The sequence below is a fragment of the Fusarium falciforme genome, chromosome 13 (assembly GCF_026873545.1).
Source record: "Fusarium falciforme chromosome 13, complete sequence".
Classification (NCBI taxonomy): domain Eukaryota; kingdom Fungi; phylum Ascomycota; class Sordariomycetes; order Hypocreales; family Nectriaceae; genus Fusarium; species Fusarium falciforme.
In genome coordinates, this window is record NC_070556.1 from 776053 (window position 1) to 795269 (window position 19217).

Consider the following 19217-nt stretch of genomic DNA (forward strand, 5'->3'; position numbering starts at 1 on the left):
TTCTTTCTCTCTAATTTCCTCCTCTTGGGATTTACGAGGACCATCAATTCTATTTCCTATCCTGATTCTACTGCTCTGCCACAACCGATTTCTGCCAAGTCTTTAACAGAAATATGAAGATCTGTTCATTCGTGTCGCTTGCAAGATCGATGGGCGGACGCCCCATGAAATCTTTTATAGCTACATCTGCTCCCACCTCTACTAACGCACTCACCCTCGGGCTGGGCAAAGTTGGACAAGTACTACCGGCTCACTGATGAATCACCTGCCTACGTTGCCGCTATCGTGCTCCACCCTTCACATAAATGGCACTACATACAGGAGAACTAGAAAAAGGAGTGGGCTGAGTCGTCAAAGAAGTTGACGGAGACGCTGTAGAACGGCTATAAACCCGTGGGATCACCTCTTCCTCTCTGCGAGGTCCCATCGACGACTCCGAACGAGTTCTTGAATTGGCGGAACAAGCACCTGCAACCGTCACTTGCCACGGACGAATATGAACGTTATTGCAAGTCTCAACGGGTTTACGAGTTTACAAGCGCCCTTGCATAGTGGCTAGAGGAGACATAGCAGAATAACTGCCTAAACCTGAGTAAAATGGCGGTGGATATACTATCAATTCCCGCAATGTCTGCTGAGCCCGAACGACTCTTATCTGGGGCCAAGATAACCATTATAGATCGCCGAAATCGGCTTGGGAGTGATGTAGTTGAAGCACTGGAGTGCCTAAAGTCATGGTTTGGGGTACGAGAATTTCAAGGTGATGTACTTTAGCTGCCGCAGTAGAATAACCCGGGTCACGTGTAATATATGGGATGTATTGTCACACTGGCAATATACAGGAGACGCAACCCGCTTGCGGGTTGCCCAGAAAGAGCCTTGAGGAACGAAATTGAAGATAGAATTTGACCATGGAATATCATTTTCAGTGGATGATTAGAAGCTATACCATGTAGTACCCACCTGCCGTACGTACCCACCTGTCATACAGCCAAAAAAAATATTTCCCCATACAAAATGCCCAATTTCACTTGCACAGTGCTTTATCAAAAGGAAAGATATTTTCATAAGAAAATGTCTATTATATTAAGAATTGCATAGAATTTAATACTCTAAACATTAGTTCTCTAGTGACGCATGCGGTATAGTCGCACGGCAGTAATATAAAATATCTCAAAATGCCTCCCTTATCAACCAGCCTCCCCGAAGCTTCATCCAAAGTTTTCTCTTCCCCATCCTTCCTTGGTCGCCTCAAACATGCCTTAATCATCTTATACGGAGGACAATGTTATTCAGGCCATGCTAGATGTCACAGAAAATGGCCTCTCCCAGAACCAGGCCGCCCAGAAGAACATCGTGCCTCCGACCACCCTCTCTGATCGATTAAGAGGCATACCGTCAAGGTCAGAGGTCACACAGCCTGCCCAGCTATTATCTAAGCCTCAGGAGTCTAGATTGGTTGCCTAGATACTTCGACAAGAGGCCTTGGGCTATGCTCCTCCTCACAGTTAAGCTCGCGCCACCGTCACTGCCCTCCTACGACAACAAGGCAGGGAAAGGCCTATCGGTATACACTGGCTAGCCAGGTTCATGAAACGACATCCATCCATAAAGACGAAGATTAGAAAACGTCAGGAGGCGTCTAGGTTCAGTTCTTTTACCCCAACCGCCGTCAATTGGTATTTTGATATCCGCGAGAGCGAGTATAGCTGGATTAAGCCTGAGAACACTGTTAATATTGACGAGGGTGGTATCATGGCTGGATTTGGTGGGTATTTATCGTTTTAATCATTGATTCTACTAATTCATTCCGAATTTAGGCTTGGATTCCTTGGTTATCGGCAGTAGTGATCCCAAGAGGAAGGCCTTCCTCAAAGGCCCTCCGTCCCGCGCTTAGACTAGCTTTCTCGAAGCCATTATAGCAACTAGCCGTCTTCTGAAACCTGGGATTATTTTTAAAGGCAAAGAGCTTCAGCATCAATGGTTTATCGATGAGCTCAAGGAGGTGGCCGACTAGTATTATATCACGTCCGATAACGGCTAGACCGACAACCATATCGCAGTCGAGTGGCTCAATGAGGTCTATCTGCCTCAAACGCAACCGGAAGATGAGTCTGATGCGAGGCTTATCATACTAGATGGTCATCGAAGCTATGTGTCTGTTAGTATCTATCTATTCTGAATCTTAGGAGCCAAAAATATCGCTGGCTCCAAATCTAGGATGAGTAGATGGCTACGTGCTTTTTAAATAACGTATATTACTGTTACCTGCCCGCTCACTGCTCTCACGGTCTATAACCACTTGATAATAGCCCATTCAATGCATCTAAGGCTGCCTATCGCAAAGAGCTTCAAAAGCTAACAAGCCTGACCGATTCTGCGCCGGTAGACAAGGTCAACTTCATCAGGGCCTATGCCAAAGCCAGGGAAGTAGGCATGTCGAAGAAAAACATACTCTCAGGCTAGAGGGTGACCGGGAACTGGCTAATTTCACGACGAAAAGCGCTCATACATCCAGAGATTTAGCCGGACAAGAAGGAAACGACGCCTACATCAGGCGGCCACAGAGACAGGCAAGTCGACTCTGATAATACGCCAAAGACCAGCCGCCACATCCGAGATCTAGGGAAGAACAAGAGCCCTTCAACAAGAAGGCGCTATTCTATGATATCGAGAGGGTTTAAAGCGCAAGAGTCAAAGATCGCCTCTCTAAGCACCAGAATAGCCAGTCTAGAGGAGGAAGTTGGCCGGTTGAGTAGAGGCAAGAAGAGAAAGGCAATACCGAATCCTAATAAAAGGTTCATGACATTGGCGGAGACTCTAGTGGCTGGTGAGACTATTTCTGAGCCAAATAAAGCAATTAAAGGGGCAGATGCTGTTGAGGATGTGATCGAGGTGGGAGGGATAGAAGAAAATGAGAGGTCAAATTCAGAGGAGGAAGAGTTAACTGTGGTACGCATACGCGCAGGGCGTGAAGTCAAAATATCGCGAAAATATTAAAATCCACTCGATTCTATAACAAAATTCGAAAATCATTTCACGGTTTTTATTTTTGGTGAATTTTCTATATATGGTTGAAAAATTGCGTTTTGTATAAGTTAGGGAATTTTTTTTTTTTTGCTGTATGGTTGGTGGGTACTGCATGGTATTAGTTGCTGCTCAAGGAGCTCTTGGTTTGGGGGAAACCTGGCCGAGTCACGAAACCCTTAACCGAAGTTAAACCTAACCCTGGGCTGTGCAGGGGATGTTCTACGCCAACGATGTTTTGTGGAAATGAAACACACAAACTGCCCTCCCTTTGCTGTTAACGCTACCAAACCCAACCTAAACCAGAGCGTTGTTCGATTCAAGCAACTGCCACAATGGCGTTCAGGCTTAGGGTTAGGTTTGGTCATACATATGATGGTACTGGAATTGCGAATTCTTTTACTAGGTCGACTAGCCCATTGGCGCAACCCTTGCTTTTCAAAGGTTTCATATCACCCAGGAGATCATCCACCGATTAACAAAGGCGAGGGAATGAACGTAAAGGTTAGAGAAGAGAAAGTGGGAAGTTCGGGAGGCTCCGCATCCGCTCACCGCCGCGGAGGAGGCACAATGACTTTGCGCTGCAAAACCTGTCGCCAACCCAGTTTAGAGGCCGGCTTGAGGCACGCGTTTGAGATAATGAGGCCACGTCTGAATGAATCCAGAGATACCAAAAAATAGTGATCTGGCTATAATCATCGAGTCCACAACACTAATGCCGAACTGCTCCATCCCCATCATAGCTAAACAATTGTTATTCTCTGCCTCTTCCACCTATTTTCCGAATTGATAGCAAAGAGTGTTCCCGCCTCCGTAACAGCAATTCCGACTCGCTTGTAAACGTGTTCTTGGCCATTCGAAACGCTCCCAAGCAGCAGAAAATGCTGCTCGGCATGCTCCTTGTCGGCATGTTCTCCTTCTTCAAACGGATTCGTGTAAGCAATAAACGCGAGATTGAAACCCCGTCGTCTCTGCGGCAGAGTACAGGCGATCTGGTCGTCTTCCTCAAGAGCTGGGCCCTCATTTTTCCAGAGATCATCGGGCTGGGTCATGTCGAAGACAGCAAAGGGGTCGGCACGCGGCGAGTCGGGATCAGAGCTCGTCACATTGCCGTAGGTATCAGCCCAATCGTAGACTTTTCCTGTCTTACGCAATTCGTGGTATGTCCTCACGCCAGCGTACTCGTGGAGCCAGCACCTGAGGACGAACTCTCCCCCCTTGACGGTTCCGAAAGGGTCCGAGGAGGCCGGCGTCGTCTGCACGGCTACAAACTCAGGGTCTAGACTAGGCTGCCGCACGATGATTACATCTTCTTCCGCCAGGCCATGCTCGATCTCGGCCACCAGTGACGTCCAGCTCCAGCTCGGAGACCCATTGTTGGCAAGGGACGGCCTGGGCGGCTGAGTGCCATCGTAACTGTCCCTGACTGGGCTCCACATCAATCCGGTGACGATGGAGTTCGAATTTCCAACCCACAGTCCCGCGACGTACCGAGCTTTGGTGAGATCATGGACTTCACGGGCCAGACCCGACAGAGCGGGCAGCTTATCCCTTGGAAATGTCAAATGCCGCCGAGTATATTTCTGCACCAGCGTGTACCACTGTGTTGATCGGATCGATGGTGGAGCTGGCTTCTTTTCTTTTCCGATGAATCTTCGTCGATAATCCAAGACATCGACAATATTTCTTGTTACTATGTTTGTGCCGCCCGGCTCTCTCAGGTGGCTATACTGACCATCCTCGGCAAAGAAACGGCTCCGGCATTGCCATATCATTTGCTCTTCCGTGAAATACAGGACGCGTCTGGAAAACAATCTCTCCTGAAGTGTCCAAGCGCGCCCGTTCCAGGGCTGCGTGAGGATGGGTTTCCGAATATCCGACATGGAAAACGCATCGGTGACTGTAACGCTGTCTGGGAGGAGGGGCCGCAGATAGAATGTCCCCGCATCCGTGTCGACTCTGGGATGCTTCTGAGTTTCGGCCCGTGGGCGTAGAATCCCATGTTGGCAATGCGAAGCAGCCACCGCGCAGATTGTGACCTCAGAACCGTGATAATATTGCCCCATCTTTGCGGCTTCGGCTTCCCAGTCTTCTGGCGAGTTTTGGATAATACAGAGAGAGTCAATCCACAAATATCGCAGGTGGAGTCTCCGAGCGATAACCAATGCGTCTTGGAAGTTTTTCGCGAGCATTTCCATGTTGATCTCTTGCACCATGCTCGCTAGATTTTCCTGGAGCAACTTGGTTATTGCACTAGTAGTTGAGCCCCAACAATGGGAGAGTGTAGCGTAAGGCAATGCTTTCTCCTCGGGGCCAACAATGTGCAACCTTACAGGCTCACGTCGGCCGTCGCCAACGTCGATAAGCCGACTCGGTGTTAGAATGTTGCCGCTCATCTCGCATAGATCATGGCTTTTCACACATTTGTTCAACCACGATCGTGCCAACTCGAGGACTGAGAATGCCGTCGGGTCTCGTACAACTTCTCGTGAATAGATAGCTGGATTGGTTCTGAATGTGTTACCTGCGCAATATTTAGTAATGATGTGACGAAAGGAGACGTTATAAAATAGCTAACATACGCCGGTGCTGGTAAAACTCCAGAACAGGACGGAGGCTTTTCTTGGGGCGTTTTTGAGGAATCGATAAGAAGTCCGGATTATATTGCCAGATTTCCGGATGCATGGAGGCGAATGTGTATCTGGTATAACCGCGAACTCCATTCAAGCAGATTTCAACACCTTCCTCTAAAGAATAAGCATCAATAGATCCGGCTGTAAGCGTTGCTGTGCAGAAATCGTCCTTGGCAGATGTATCTAGTTCACTGGAACCCGACTGATTCGATAGTGTGACCCAGAGCTGCTCAGGACCGTCGCAGCAGCCCTTTGTCGTCAACATCCATTGAATCTCCTCATACTGTTGCGTTCGAGTTGCATGTATTTTCTCTGCATGCTGGAGTTCAGGATCAATTGAGTCGCGTCCGTTTTCATCGGACTCCGAATCCTTGTTCTCTGAATCGAGACCGAGTCCCAATCTATCTAATCGGTAGCTCAGTTCTGCCTCGTATTCGGCGTCGTCAGCAGTGATTTGGGCTTCCTGCTCCTCGATACGGCGAGCGTTCCACTCATCAGAGTCTTCGAAATATCCGTATTTATCCTTCCTAAAGTCATATTCATAGAACCCGCCGCAACCGACACTGAATTTAAGAGGTTCGGATCCGCCGTATTCAGTTCTGAAACCGTCGACTAGGTTATCTGTTGGTCCATAATGGACCGACTCGAACGGGTCGTCTGGTGGGCGCCCGATGGCATCGCTGGACGAGCAGTCAGATTGGGACCGCTCGGCCAGCCCTTGGCGTCGAGACCTCGAGTACTCGATAAAGGGCCGAAAGTAGAGACAGATTTCGCAACCTTTCTCGGCTGATGCTATGAGATCGTCGAAAGTAGCGTGGTGTCGAACAAGACAGAGATGTAGATACGACGGTTCATGAGAATGGGGTAGCTTGATATGCTTGCACTTGTCACAGAGCATGTCGAAAACTATGCATGCAAGGAGACCCAGGTTTGTCTCTAAATGACGCCTCTGACTCTCAGGATGCTGGTAGTCCAGGTGCAGCGAGTGATACAGATGCTGGCTCCGACACTGATATCCTCAGTGTTTGTGTATGGTGATCGGCAAGAGATGGATGGGACAGCTCAATTGTCTAACACACTCGGGAAGATGATAGAAACGCGGACTTGAGCATAAAAGGTGTTGGATATGTCAATGAGAGGCTGTGTGCTCCGACTTCATGGTGCGAAAATAACGCATTTCGAGTGGGAGAAGGAGTGGAGGATTGGGTGCGACTTCTGATTGGCACCAATCTACGGCAGCCTGCAAGGCTTACTGTCACTAGTCCGAATTCTCTGATGGGTCTGATTGGATATGTGTATGTTCTTGGTTTCGTCAGGTCCCCGCTCTGAGTTCTGCTAGATACGCAATGGGGTAGGGGTGAATTCAGTGCCTTGGGGAACGAAGAGACGAAAGGTCTTATGCTCTGCCTTGAGGAACGAAGAGAGGAACGAACGAAGAGACGAAAGGTTGTGCCTTGAGGAACGAGGTGCCCTCGAGTTTCGCCTCATGCCTCTCGCGGTTGGCTACACTCCTCTTTGCCGGTCTGAGGGCGGTCCATTTCCGAAGCCTCTTCAACCGGCCATGCCATCAGCTTCCTTGATGGTCTTGCGTGCAAGCATAAACCAGCACATTCTAGGGCTTGCATACGCAGGCACAAAACCAACGGGGCAACCTGCCTGCATTAGCGGGAGGCAGCGTCATCAATGGAGTGGAGGGTCCCTGAATTGGACTGAGCGGCTAAAGCGCTGAAGGACAGACGAGAACGCGTGGGCAGATTGGGTATGCAGCAGCACTGAAGGGCCAAAATGGGTGCGTGCTGTCCTTATTGCAACCCAGCACTTATTCCAAAACGACCTCGTCTTGTCTTCCTTTTTTCAACACATTCCAGGACACTATCTGCTATGCATCCAAGGTAACTATAAACATGGCGCTGGAAGAACTATGCTGCTTCCAGCAGGGGTTGGCCATGTGAGTGAATTGAAAATCCCATCACTGGGCTTGGGCATGCCCCACATCCCGGCCCTCGATGTGGCTGTGTGGACCACCGGCTTATGATAACATGGTTCTCTGGGCAGGAAGTGTTCTGTTGTCCCGATGTTTTTCCCTTATCCAGCGTCTCACAACAAACCAGTTCTCGACACCAACCACCCGCCCCCTCTCGCGCAAATCCATCAGCCTCCATGGAAGAAATTGAGAGGCTGAAAGAGCAGCTACGAGAAGCGCACCGCCTGCGCGAAGAGGAGCAACGCCTACGCGAAGAGGAGCAACAACGACGTGAAGCTGCTGAAGGTCGCGCCCTCGAGGAACAACACCAACGAGAAGAAGAGCAACGCCGACGCGAAGAAGCCGAAGAACGCGCAGACGCATCGCGACCATTGACACTCCAACAATATCTCGAAACATGCCATTCGCTCAGCCTTGATATCGAAATAATAACCGACCGTTCCCTGACGACACAAGGGGACACGACGAACCCGACCGGGCGAATTTATCCTCGACGAATCATCCCGTGGGCCACATTTGCAAGGGAACAAGAACATGTCTGGGATGAGCTTTCCTTCAGTCCCTCCTTTTCTTCCCAAGCCGCCTTTCCATCTCGACATCAGTTGGACTATGTGAGATCCCTGCTTCGCCCGGTCAGCAGCGAGATTGGACTCCGAAATAGCGAGCGAGACGTTGTGGAAAATGCCGTCCAGAAGCTGATGGACGCGACGTACAACGACTCGTCGCTGAGAAGTCATCTCGGCCTTGATGGAACGGTGACTTTCGAAAGCCACACGAACCTCGGTATTACTGACGACTCCCTCTCCGAATCGATGGAGCAAGTGTCGATTGGTTCCAGACCGCCCAGCCGGTTGACTCGACGTCGACGAAAGGCACGGGGGAAGGGCAACCGAGGAGATCAGTTCTGCATATACCGGACCTCTGACGATCAAAATATTCCTGCCGTTGCGATCGAGTACAAGGCGCCACATAAGTTGAGACGCAGCGAGATCGTTACTGGGCTGGTCTCGGAGATCCAGCCGGATCGTGATGTGATCAACCAGGAGGGCGAGGGATATGAATTCGCAGCGAGGCGACTTGCTACTGCCGTCGTGACCCAGCTCTTCTCTTATATGATAGGTAAAGGCATCCAGTATGGGTACATCGACACCGGGGAGGCATATGTTTTCCTCCGCATCCCGGACGACCCTTCCTGTGTCTACTACTCCGTCTGCGTGCCAAGCCTAGACGTCCAAGATGATGACGAGACTCGACTCCATCGTACTGCTGTTGCGCAAGCCTTTGCCTTTGTGCTTCAGGCCATCCGATCGCCGCCGCCCTGCCAAGCCTGGCATGACGCTGCTGAGCATCTTGATACATGGGCCGTGGAGTATGAGGACGTATTGCGGAGCATCCCGGCAACAGATCGGAAGCCGCGACGCGAGACTCCTTACAAGGCGCAACGGTGGAAAGGGTTTGTACGCTCTCCGATCCGGACACGCTCGCGATGCTTGCCACCCCGAGACGGGGCACAGCAGCCAAGCGATGACAGCAGCGACGACGATGACGACGAGAGCCCTTGCCCAACGCCAAACCCAGGCGTTAGTCGCGGAGGTGCCTTGACCACCACATCAACAGGCGTCGGATCGAGCGAGATGCAGGGGCATGATGGAAGCGCAGCCTCGCAAGAGGGCACCAACGTGCGACCAAACATCTGGGATCGACCATACTGCACGCACGATTGTCTTCGTGGGCTCGCGTTCGGGGGCCCAATGGATGAGAAATGCCCCAACTTGGCGAATCATGGCAATATACACATCACCCTGCGCGAGTTTCTTCGTCTGGCGAGGGATCAACTAGCAATTGATCGCGGAAAGGATGCTGATTGTGTGCCGCTCTACCTATCTGGATCACGTGGAGCCCTCTTCAAATTCCGCCTCTCATCACATGGCTACACACTTGTGGCGAAAGGAGTAGAGTCCATGGATACCAAGCATCTACGCCACGAAAACAAGATATACAGTCATCTTCAGGACCTCCAGGGGAAGTTCGTTCCGGTCTGTCTCGGTGTTGTTGACCTCATCAAGCCCTATTACTTCGATAGCGGCGTGTACGAGGACTTCATGTTCCTCAGTTATGGCGGGCGACCAGTGTTGAAAGGATTGGGAGAAGTCAATACAGATGTCGCCAATGAGATTCTTACCGCGCTCGGTCGATTGCATCAGCACGGAGTCCTCCACCGCGATGCAGAGCCACGCAACGTGCTCTACGATAAGCGCACTGGCAGATGCATGATCGTGGATTTGATGCTGGCGGAATTCCATGCCCGACAACCTCTCGGACCCATCAACGTCAACAGACGAAATCGGAAGAGGAAATGGGCGCCAGGAAAGCATGAGAAGGACGTTTTTGCTGCTGAGGCGCAGTCCTTGCGGGCGAGTCTGACACAATAAGGCCGGGGTCTAATGGGCGTGTGCTGTGAATGATTGTGCCGTGATATTCAATGTACTGTGAAGGAATATACTGTGATACTGAATGTGCTGGGATACTGAATGTGCTATGACACGAAACGCACCATGCTAGGGACTGTGCTATACCAAGTTGGTAAGCACGCCCAAAAGGCTAAAAGAGACCGAAGTAATGAGAACTTCAAGAAGAAATGGAGCACTCTCAAGAAGAACGGCCTCAATATCCATCAGACTTACGATGCTGAGGTGTATATATGCATACGTCGGAGAGGCGAGAAATATGAGTTCAAGTCTACTGAAAAGGCATTGCCGCTGTCGGACGAGGAAAAGGTCAGAATATACCTTGGTGACATAGGCGGATTGTTACTAACAGAGCATGGCAGAACGAAAGCTTCCCGCTGCCAGTGCTCGTGACCGCTGCAGATGTTGCGGATGAGAGGAGCGATCAAAAAAATTCCACGTGGGGAAAGGGACGGCGGCGGGGGAATGATCGAGAAGGCGCGTTGTGCGTAGGAAGCCCGTCAACTGGGCTCGAACAAAGCAGTCCTGTTGATCTAGAAGATATACTCTAGCTATTCAAACTCATGTCGTTGGGATTGGAGTCCTTGATAAGACAAGCCAGATGTGAAACCGGATACACGACCCCGAGGTACGGGCCGCCAGATGTGGAGGGGTCAGCCACACGGCGCCCGTAACGCGGCGTCTGTAGCAAAGTGGTTCGGCGCGCATAGTCACTGCCTATAGATATTAGCAAGCATGATACCATATTTCGCGATTATATTCGCCGCGAGCGTAAACCAATCGCGAATAATAGTCAGACCTTTGCATTTAGCCCTCTGATAGTCATATTTAGGAAAGAAACGTGTCTTAAGCTCTGGGGTGTCGCTTGACGGACTTGGAGGCCCACCACTTGCCGACGGGTGACGGGCCATCGCAGTTTATTTCAGGGGGTTTATGAGCCGGGTTACATTTTTAGGCTATTCCTATTTGAATCAAGCCCGTACAGCATGTCATCCAAAAGGCGCGTCACCTGACTACGTGTGTCGATCGCTTTTAAAGTGCTACGACTCCTCGGCCCTGGCGCGTCATCCCACGGCTTCACGGACTTTTTCAACTCCTCTTGATAATAGGACCAGACAAGTTCTTACTTGTGCTCAAAATGGCCAGCGTCAATGTTAACAGGGATGATGGAGATCTACGGATCACCGTGATCGGTGCCGGTACCATCGGCCTCTCTCTCGCCGCCTTGCACCTCACGTATCTGAAGACTCCGTCTAATCTCACGATCGTGGACGTTCGCCCGGACCTCGAGTCTCACATTCTCAGGTCTCTCCCGGCATTCCTCCCACAGAGCCTCCATATACGCGTCCCACAGGTCAAGCTGGCTTCCTCAGTGCCGGCCGCCGTTAAGGACAGCGCCATAGTCCAAGAGTGCGGTCCCGAGAACCTCGCCTTCAAGTCCGCCCTCTGGTCTGAGGTCGAGCCGCACGCTCCGCCAGACGCCCTGTTCTGGACCAGCACCTCTGGCATCCCAGCCTCCCACCAGAACGTCCAGATGCGCGACCCATCCCGCCTCATCGTTGTGCACCCCTTCAACCCGCCTCATATCCTACCCCTCTTGGAGATCGTGCCCTCTCCGCAAACGTCGCAATCTGTCATCGACCGTACGGTTGGCTTTTGGCGCCGGAGAGGCCGCGAGCCCGTCCTCCTCCAGAAGGAGATCACAGGCTTTGTGGCGGGTCGGTTAGCGTGGGTGCTGCTTCGCGAGGCAATTCATCTTGTGGACCAGGGCATCGTGACGGTTGAGCAGCTCGATAGAATTATTGAGACTAGTATGGGGCCCCGCTGGGCATATGCTGGCCCGTTCAAGAGCTTCCATGCTGGCGGCGGCCCTGGAGGTCTAGAAGGACTGCTCAAAAATGTCAGTCTCACCGTGCAAGCTTGCTGGGACGATGCCGGCAAGGTGAACATGGGCGACGCATGGGAAGATAAGGTCTTTAGACAGGCGAGGGAGTCATACGGGGCCCTAGACCTGGAAGAGCGAGATCGTGCCAACCGAAAGGTGCTACAGGCTGTGCAAGAGGTGAAGAGAAAAGCCAAGGCCCAAGACTAGGACGTCTGTCTATCTCAAATACAAAGACGTCCGAGACTCATTACGATTAGTTTATCTAGTCAGCTTTCGTGCCTACGAGTGGGCATCAGCACAGAGATGGGACTAAGAGGCTAGCTTAAGGGTTCAGCGGTCTAAGGTGGCGGTCACTCTGCAATGGTCGAGTCTACAAGAGCACTTCATAGGTACTCATGCGTGAGCATTGAATTGACGATCTGGAATTGTTTTCGCAGCAGTTATGGCCTGTTCCTAAAGTCGAAAGTTCTGTCCGCGACCTAGCCTTGAGGACTCACAACCATTTTACAGCTTTTCCGTTTCTAGGGTTATCCCACGAATCTCATTTCAAGGTGGAAGTCTCAACATCGTCGCAGATGAAGTTGACCTACCCAGCGGGGCACCCGGTATCGTGGGCGTAACCATTGGCGCTGTCCGGGACGACATCCTGGGCACAGCAGAACTCACAGTTGCCGATGGGGCGGCAGTTGGCCGGGGGCAGACACACCATCCGGTTGTCGCGAGTCGACGGAAGGGCCGCGGCCTGCGGGGCCAAAGGGAGCATGGCGAGGAGGGGCAACCTTGAAGACCATCGTGGATGTGGGATTTTTGTGTTTTTGGGCTCCCACTTCCCTCAGTATTCTCAACAATCGAGAAGTGCGTTAGCGAGAATAGAAAAACAAGACAAGTTAAACCGGCCTTCGTGGCCAGATGACCAACTTTTCTTTATACCTCTCCTACCGAGTTATTGAAACCTAATACAACAGGTTCGTGCCACCGTTTTCGGCGTTTCGCGCGTCCTCCGAGTCCATAGAGGGCGACAGCATAGGGGAGTCGTTCGCGGGGACGTAGTTGCTGACAGAATATTCTCCCAAACATACTCTGCTGGGGAACCGGCAGTAGCCTTTGCCACCTCGGTGACGACAATCGGCCTTTTGGCAGACGTGCCCGTATACGCAGTTAGCCTTCCTGCACCCGCCGCGCCTAGAGCACGGGACCGAGCGCGCGAGGCACTCGAGGGCCGGCTTGAGCTCCTCGGCGATTGGGTTGTGCTCGTACTCGCAGTCGTCATTGTCGCAGGCGTCAAAGAGCTGCTTATTGTTGCAGAACCTCTTCTCGGCGGATAACGCCTTGAGTCGCTTGATGGAGTCGGCGGAAGGGGTAGGCAGTAAGGCATCGAGGCGGTCGTCGACGTGGTTGATGGCGACAAAGCCTTCTAGGATGTCTTCCCTCTTGGGCAGTGATTCGATATTGGCCTTGGAGAGGGAGTTGCTGGAGCCGCGGCGCCAGTCGCTGTTGAGGTTTCTATCCGGCTTTGAGCCATTACCGATAGAAGGAGGCGACGGGGTGCTGTTCTGGCTCGTATGAGACGAAGTTTTGGTGTCGATATGGGCCAGTCGGCAGCTGTTTCCATATCGGCATTTGCCGAGGCTGTAAAATTGACAGACGGCGTTGCCATCGTTGCTGGCGGTTCCCCCGTTAGACAGGTTCGTAGATGCTAGGTTGAGTTTGGTGGATGAGTTGTTGGGCTTGATCTGAGATGAAGCAGCGTACGTGAGGGGAGTCTGGCGGAAGACGCCGTGTAGTTCCTCAATGTTCATGCCGAGCTTCTCAAACTCCTTGTGGAAGAGCAAGCTCGGAGTGCGGATCAGGGTAAACCTGTCTTGGTTACCCCTATAGGGGGTAAGGTCGGAGACATAGCCCACGTCGTGGCAGGCGGCAAAGTAGATGTGCTTGCACTGGGCATTGTCGGCGTAGAGGCGGAGAATAGCTTTGAGCTTGAAGTCGGCATTTTCTTTTAGTTCACCGGCGTCGATAAAGTCGGCGAGGCCATAAGATCTGTTGAAGCCTGCGACAAAGGACGAGAGGGAACGCTTTTCGGCGCCGCAAAGCCCGTTCTTACAGAGAGACTTTGACAAGCCCACGAGGTTAGCGTAGACACGCACCATGACCTCGCAGCTTTCGAGTCCCTTGCGGCGGAGGCTGCTCTTGACGCTATCGATGAGTTGCTTGACGGCTCTGCTGCCGCCCTCTTCTCCCACGCCGACAAAGTGTTCGTCAAAGACATAGCCGTCTCCGTCAATGACGACGAGGGCAAAAGGATTGCGCTCCTGGCCGCGGGCGAGCTGCTTGTATCGCTCTCTTCCTTCGCGCTCCTCTTCGTAGTCGCTCTTCAGGCGGCGGTAGTTTTCAATGAGGACCTGATACTGGTCTAGGATCTCGGAGAGGGCATCGTTGCTCCGATACGCGGCAAGCTTGTCAGCCGCCCTGTTGATTGTCTCATCAGGAAGCATGGTCGCGACAAAGGGCCCTTGGCGATCGGCCCCGCATCGCCGGTTGATGCGCAACCAATCTCACAATCTCGACGAGATGAATACTTTCGCAAGTATGCGCAGCTGATGATGCTCTACTAGAAATGCTCAGGGAGAGAGACAAGATAACGTTGTCGTCGCTGCTGATGCCGTATGCGGGACAAAGGCTGCCTCACAATGAGGTGAGAAGAGCAGAGCCTGCCGGCGGCCAATACATGGGCACCTAGGTGCCCAAATAAAATAGCGCCCGCCGAGCCTGCCTGATGGCTGAGTTATCACATCACGTGATGGGCCGCAGCGGGTCAGAGGAAACCGCTCTGATCAGGCTCTGTGTGCGACAAACGGATGCACAAAAAGCAAAAAAGATGTCAGACAATTGGCTCCACAGGGATCATTGATGGCACCAGTCAATTTATGGGAATTATCTGAAGAAAAAAGGAAATTGAACAGCCATGTGTTCGGGCACAGCTATTTAAGCTCATGTCGTTAGGATTGGAATCCTTGATGCGACAAGCTGGATGTGAAACCGGATACACGAAGCCAAAGTACGGGCCGCGTTTCATATCCAGTCGCACGAACCGAGTGGTGATATGCGACACCATCCAAGCATGATATCGGGTAAACTGTGGGCCAGTTTTTCTCGGGGGTTGGCACATTGATTGCCAAGCTGCTTCAAGAAAGCATTCACCAGCGAGATGGTGGGTTTGTCGCAGGCAGCAACCCCCCACCCTCGCGTGAGCAAATGAGTGGCCACCCGCCCAAGGAGAGGACCTCGAGCAACTCGTCACAGGGGCTCTCGAAACGTTTCCGGCGAATCACGTGGCTCGTGTGGCTCACGTGGCTCATCCGGCCCAATCGATGGAAGTTCGGTCGATCCCTGTGGATGGCCCGATCCCTGAGGATGGTTCGATCCCCAAGAATCGTTATTTGCATGGAATCGAACGCCAAGACATGCGATTCGAGATTCGTAAGACTTGGCGTCTCATGAGTCTATTGACTTGACTCGCATGTTCCCCTCATGTACTCTCGTGAGGACCGGGATAGTGTGGGGCAATGTAGGTAGTAGAGACTTACCACACTTACAGGTGAAGGGAGACGGTGCCATGAAAATGCAAGTGGTGTTTTGCAGGCATGTGAATGTCGCAGTTGTAAACATTGGGAACAAAAATTGCATTGGAAATTTGACATCTCCTGAGTGCCCTTTGCGGCGGCGGTCGTATCGCCGAGCGCTGCTTTGTAATTCTCTCATTGACAACTGTCGAAAACCGAGAATACACCAGAACCCACAGAAATGGCGATGGACATGTCAAATATCCCCTCTTCACCGAGCCCTCATGTCCACTTATCATAAGAGCATAACAGATAAGATCTTATCACAGTGATAAACTGAGAACCTTGCTAGTATCATAACACTGGGGCAAGGTACCTTCGGGAGGCTTAACACAATTGAGGGGATAGTCTGGTTAACGTCTTCTCCAAGCCGCATTGCCGGTCGGCAGCTGCATTCTGTGACATCCCATTTTCGTGGTCCTGAAGAGCCAGCTGAAGACTTTTTTCTGTCCATTTATGCATGCTGCATCGATTGCAAAAATCAGTTTGGCGATAGCTCTTTTTTTTTTTTTTTTTTGGCGCGAGAAATCGCGGTCTGAATGTGAGTATGGTGTGGCGGGTCGGAAAAGGGTACCCGAAGTGAGGGAATGAGAGGGATGAATGTCAGCTCTTGCAATCACAGTGTGACGCAGTGGCAACCAATCAGATAACTCCCGTGACAGGATCCCGATAAGCAGGCCCACCCGGGAATCACAACGTCCCATAGGCGCGAATTCATCTTCAGACTGAGATCTCTGTCTTGACTGACTGGCGATATGGAAGGTCTTAAAAAGGTTGTCGATGACGCGCTGCCGCCACTTGAGCTTGTGCTTGTATATCGCTTCCACTTGGGCTGCCCTCGAAGCTGCAGAAAGCGGTTGATAAGGGCTGTTTCAAGCAGGTACGCCCGTATTTTTGGACCAGGTTGGTGCTAAATTCACCGCCAAAAGGAGCCTGTTGAGCCGCAAGAAATAAAGAGGTAGATCGTGGCGTCCAATATCGGATACCCGGTGAGTAGACTTGAAAGTGGGCCCACCCAGTCGACCCACCGGGCGAGTCGCCTTAGTGAGGTTTCCTGGGTGTAAACCGTGTACATAGGTATGCAGAGCGACTTGCTTTGCCCATGCTCGCGAAGCTGCACGTTGAAGGCAGTGGAGCCGATAATTACGGGAAAATGCGAGCTACTCGGTGAAAGGGTTAAGATTTCCCTTGGCACAATGGTCTATCCCAGAACAACATCAAATAAGATCCTTTGCTCGCAGCCTCACACCTATCCCATCAGTGGTCTCAAGGCTCCAAGCAGGTCACGATGAGGGGTTCAGACCAATCAAGGCTCCCGTTAGTAGCGATATAGCCTCATCAGTCACGTGCCCTGAGACCCCCTATAGCAGGCACTAGCTGTTGACAACGAAACAACTGGGGCAAGGTACGGCTTGGAGCCTTAAGACCACTGATGGGATGATGAGTTGTGCGAGGCAGCACCTGATCTGGCGAACCAGGATCCAAGTATGTTTCTGAAATAAACACTGGTTGTGGGAATACGTGACATCCGATAAACAAAATAGGTAGACTGACCATCGCCGTGGTTTCCTCTTGTCCCATCTCGCCGTCTTATCCTAGAGGTGTTTGCACATTGAGCCCCGTGGACTACTGAGTATGCCAAATCATCTTGAATAAACTCCACTACGGAGTACTCTTTTTCAATTCCGCAGGTGGAGGCCACAAACATGCGTCAACCTTGGCTGCCTATTGGGCGGGTTTCCAAACTCTCACACGGTCTTCAACACTGAGGGGTTCGGCCCTGTGCTAGTCTCAGTGATTCCCCTAGTCCCCCAACTATCCCTTTTCTGGACTAGCGACAATGGAATGTGAGCCCAGGTACCATCCTAGCTCCATCCCGATCGCGCCGTCCCTCCCAGCAAATGGCGAGTCAGGCTAGATCGAGGATCTTAGCTTCGAAGCGTGGCCATCTTTTTCCGGGGAACTTCTTCCGAACCTAGCGTTTCAATGGTACTGAGATATGGGTTCTTATCCATGCGCTTTCACAGCCTTAAATGTGACCTTTCCCTTCCCGCCACTCGTCGGGATCTGATCGGTCTGGGCAATTGAACGACCTTCCTTGTCGGCCGTTGCACCTCCTGTGTTCGATTTCTGTTAATATATTGCAGGTCATTTCGTTCGCAGCGACTTGTATGAGCGTCAGCACAGTAGCTTTTTTAACCCCTCGTCATCCCGAGCTTCCAGTGCGCGGTTGTTCACCTACTCGAAATCACCGTCACTAGCACAGAAATAGCCCAACGGGTATTCAAAACGGTTCTAGATGGTTAGAGTCTCCCCCTAGCTCTTCCCCCACTGCTTTGGCCATCAGTTGAACTTCATTGTATAGTGATATACCTTGTGATCTCTCTTTATCTCACGGACAATAGAGCCCTCGGTGAGCCGAGAGACATGGGAGACGACTCAACCTTTGGGACATCCTACACCCCCGAATCTCTTCTATGGGAGCAATGGTGGTCGTCAAACCAGCTAGTCCCGTTTGGTACATCAGAAGGCAAGAGCAGCATGTCAAACGGCGTTTATACCCAGAGTGGTCCTCTACTCGATGGCTTCTTCTATCACTATAACACCAACTCGACAGACCATTGGCATGATATCAGCCATGAGACCGATTATATGAATTCGTGGAATGGCCTCGATCCTGTCATAGCGGATACGCCCCTGTTTTCGGTGTCTGAGCATAGGATTTCTAAGGAATTACCTCCTGTCCAGGGCCATTGGCACTCACCCTCGACGCCAAAGAAACCAAATCGAAAGCAAAATTGCTACTCTGACGATCTAATGTCTCGCAAATCCACTGGAAGAACTCCGCTGGGTGACAGGGACGTCAATCCACAAGCAAAGAACAAGACAAACCATTCAACTTTTCGCCGCACGAGAAATGCCAGCAGCAACGGCGCTGATCCAGCCCAACATGGCAACAACCGCATTAAAAGAATCCAGGAACGAAACCGAATAGCATCCAACAAGCTCCGTGTCAAGCAGAGGGAAGAACAGCTGAAACTTGAGTCAAGCCAGCAGGACCTGGAGCGTATCCACCGCGATCTTTCCACCTGCGTGGCCGACCTGACATTCGAGGTGTATGAGCTTAAGATGCAACTTCTACAGCACTCGGGATGCAATTGTACCCTCATTCAGAACTACCTCGTCCATGAGTCTAGTCGATATGTACAAGCATGCGAAGACAAGTCGCAGCGAGAGGCCTCATATCGACGGTAGTAGCACCCGGTGCGACCCGAGCAAGGATGAAGATGGGATTGAAAGGGGCGAGAATGGCAAAGGTGATAAGACGCCATGGTAGGGACCTGCAGGGCGGACGCGTTATCTGAAAGCTTGTGTAGTGATATTGTTTGGGGATTTGGGGATGGGGATTTGACCGGCCTATTAGCCACAGAATGTTCCTATTTCCTTTTCTACTTACTTGTCTCGAGGTCTGTACCACAGAGAGGTCATCTCGATCTCATTTTCCATGGTCCCTGCCTTCGTCACCGCGCCGTCCAGGACCCGGTTCCGTGGGTAGCTAGCGTTCGTTCTTTGTCACATCGTATTACTAAGGCCGCTCTG

General features: G+C 51.6%; 5 protein-coding genes across 5 annotated transcripts; 3 read left to right on the plus strand and 2 right to left on the minus strand.

Annotated features, from left to right (window-relative positions):
• Nucleotides 1-3770: 3770 nt before the first annotated feature.
• NCS54_01476600 (HET domain-containing protein) lies at nucleotides 3771-6558 on the minus strand (the record flags this gene model as incomplete). Its single annotated transcript, XM_053159895.1, has 2 exons — nucleotides 3771-5551; nucleotides 5610-6558. 2 exons carry the CDS (start codon nucleotides 6556-6558, stop codon nucleotides 3771-3773), a joined length of 2730 nt encoding a protein of 909 aa, XP_053015870.1.
• Nucleotides 6559-7760: 1202 nt separating this feature from the next.
• On the plus strand, nucleotides 7761-10076 carry NCS54_01476700 (Protein kinase domain-containing protein; the record flags this gene model as incomplete). Its single annotated transcript, XM_053159896.1, has 1 exon — nucleotides 7761-10076. Exon 1 carries the CDS (start codon nucleotides 7821-7823, stop codon nucleotides 10074-10076), a length of 2256 nt encoding a protein of 751 aa, XP_053015871.1. The 5' UTR covers nucleotides 7761-7820.
• Nucleotides 10077-11250: 1174 nt separating this feature from the next.
• Nucleotides 11251-12204, plus strand: NCS54_01476800 (Hypothetical protein; the record flags this gene model as incomplete). The annotated part of the gene is made up of 1 exon (XM_053159897.1): nucleotides 11251-12204. One exon carries the CDS (start codon nucleotides 11251-11253, stop codon nucleotides 12202-12204), a length of 954 nt encoding a protein of 317 aa, XP_053015872.1.
• Nucleotides 12205-12950: 746 nt separating this feature from the next.
• Nucleotides 12951-14489, minus strand: NCS54_01476900 (C3H1-type domain-containing protein; the record flags this gene model as incomplete). The annotated part of the gene is made up of 1 exon (XM_053159898.1): nucleotides 12951-14489. One exon carries the CDS (start codon nucleotides 14487-14489, stop codon nucleotides 12951-12953), a length of 1539 nt encoding a protein of 512 aa, XP_053015873.1.
• A 3555-nt stretch (nucleotides 14490-18044) lies between these two features.
• On the plus strand, nucleotides 18045-18872 carry NCS54_01477000 (BZIP domain-containing protein; the record flags this gene model as incomplete). Its single annotated transcript, XM_053159899.1, has 1 exon — nucleotides 18045-18872. One exon carries the CDS (start codon nucleotides 18045-18047, stop codon nucleotides 18870-18872), a length of 828 nt encoding a protein of 275 aa, XP_053015874.1.
• Between the last annotated feature and the right edge of the window lie 345 nt (nucleotides 18873-19217).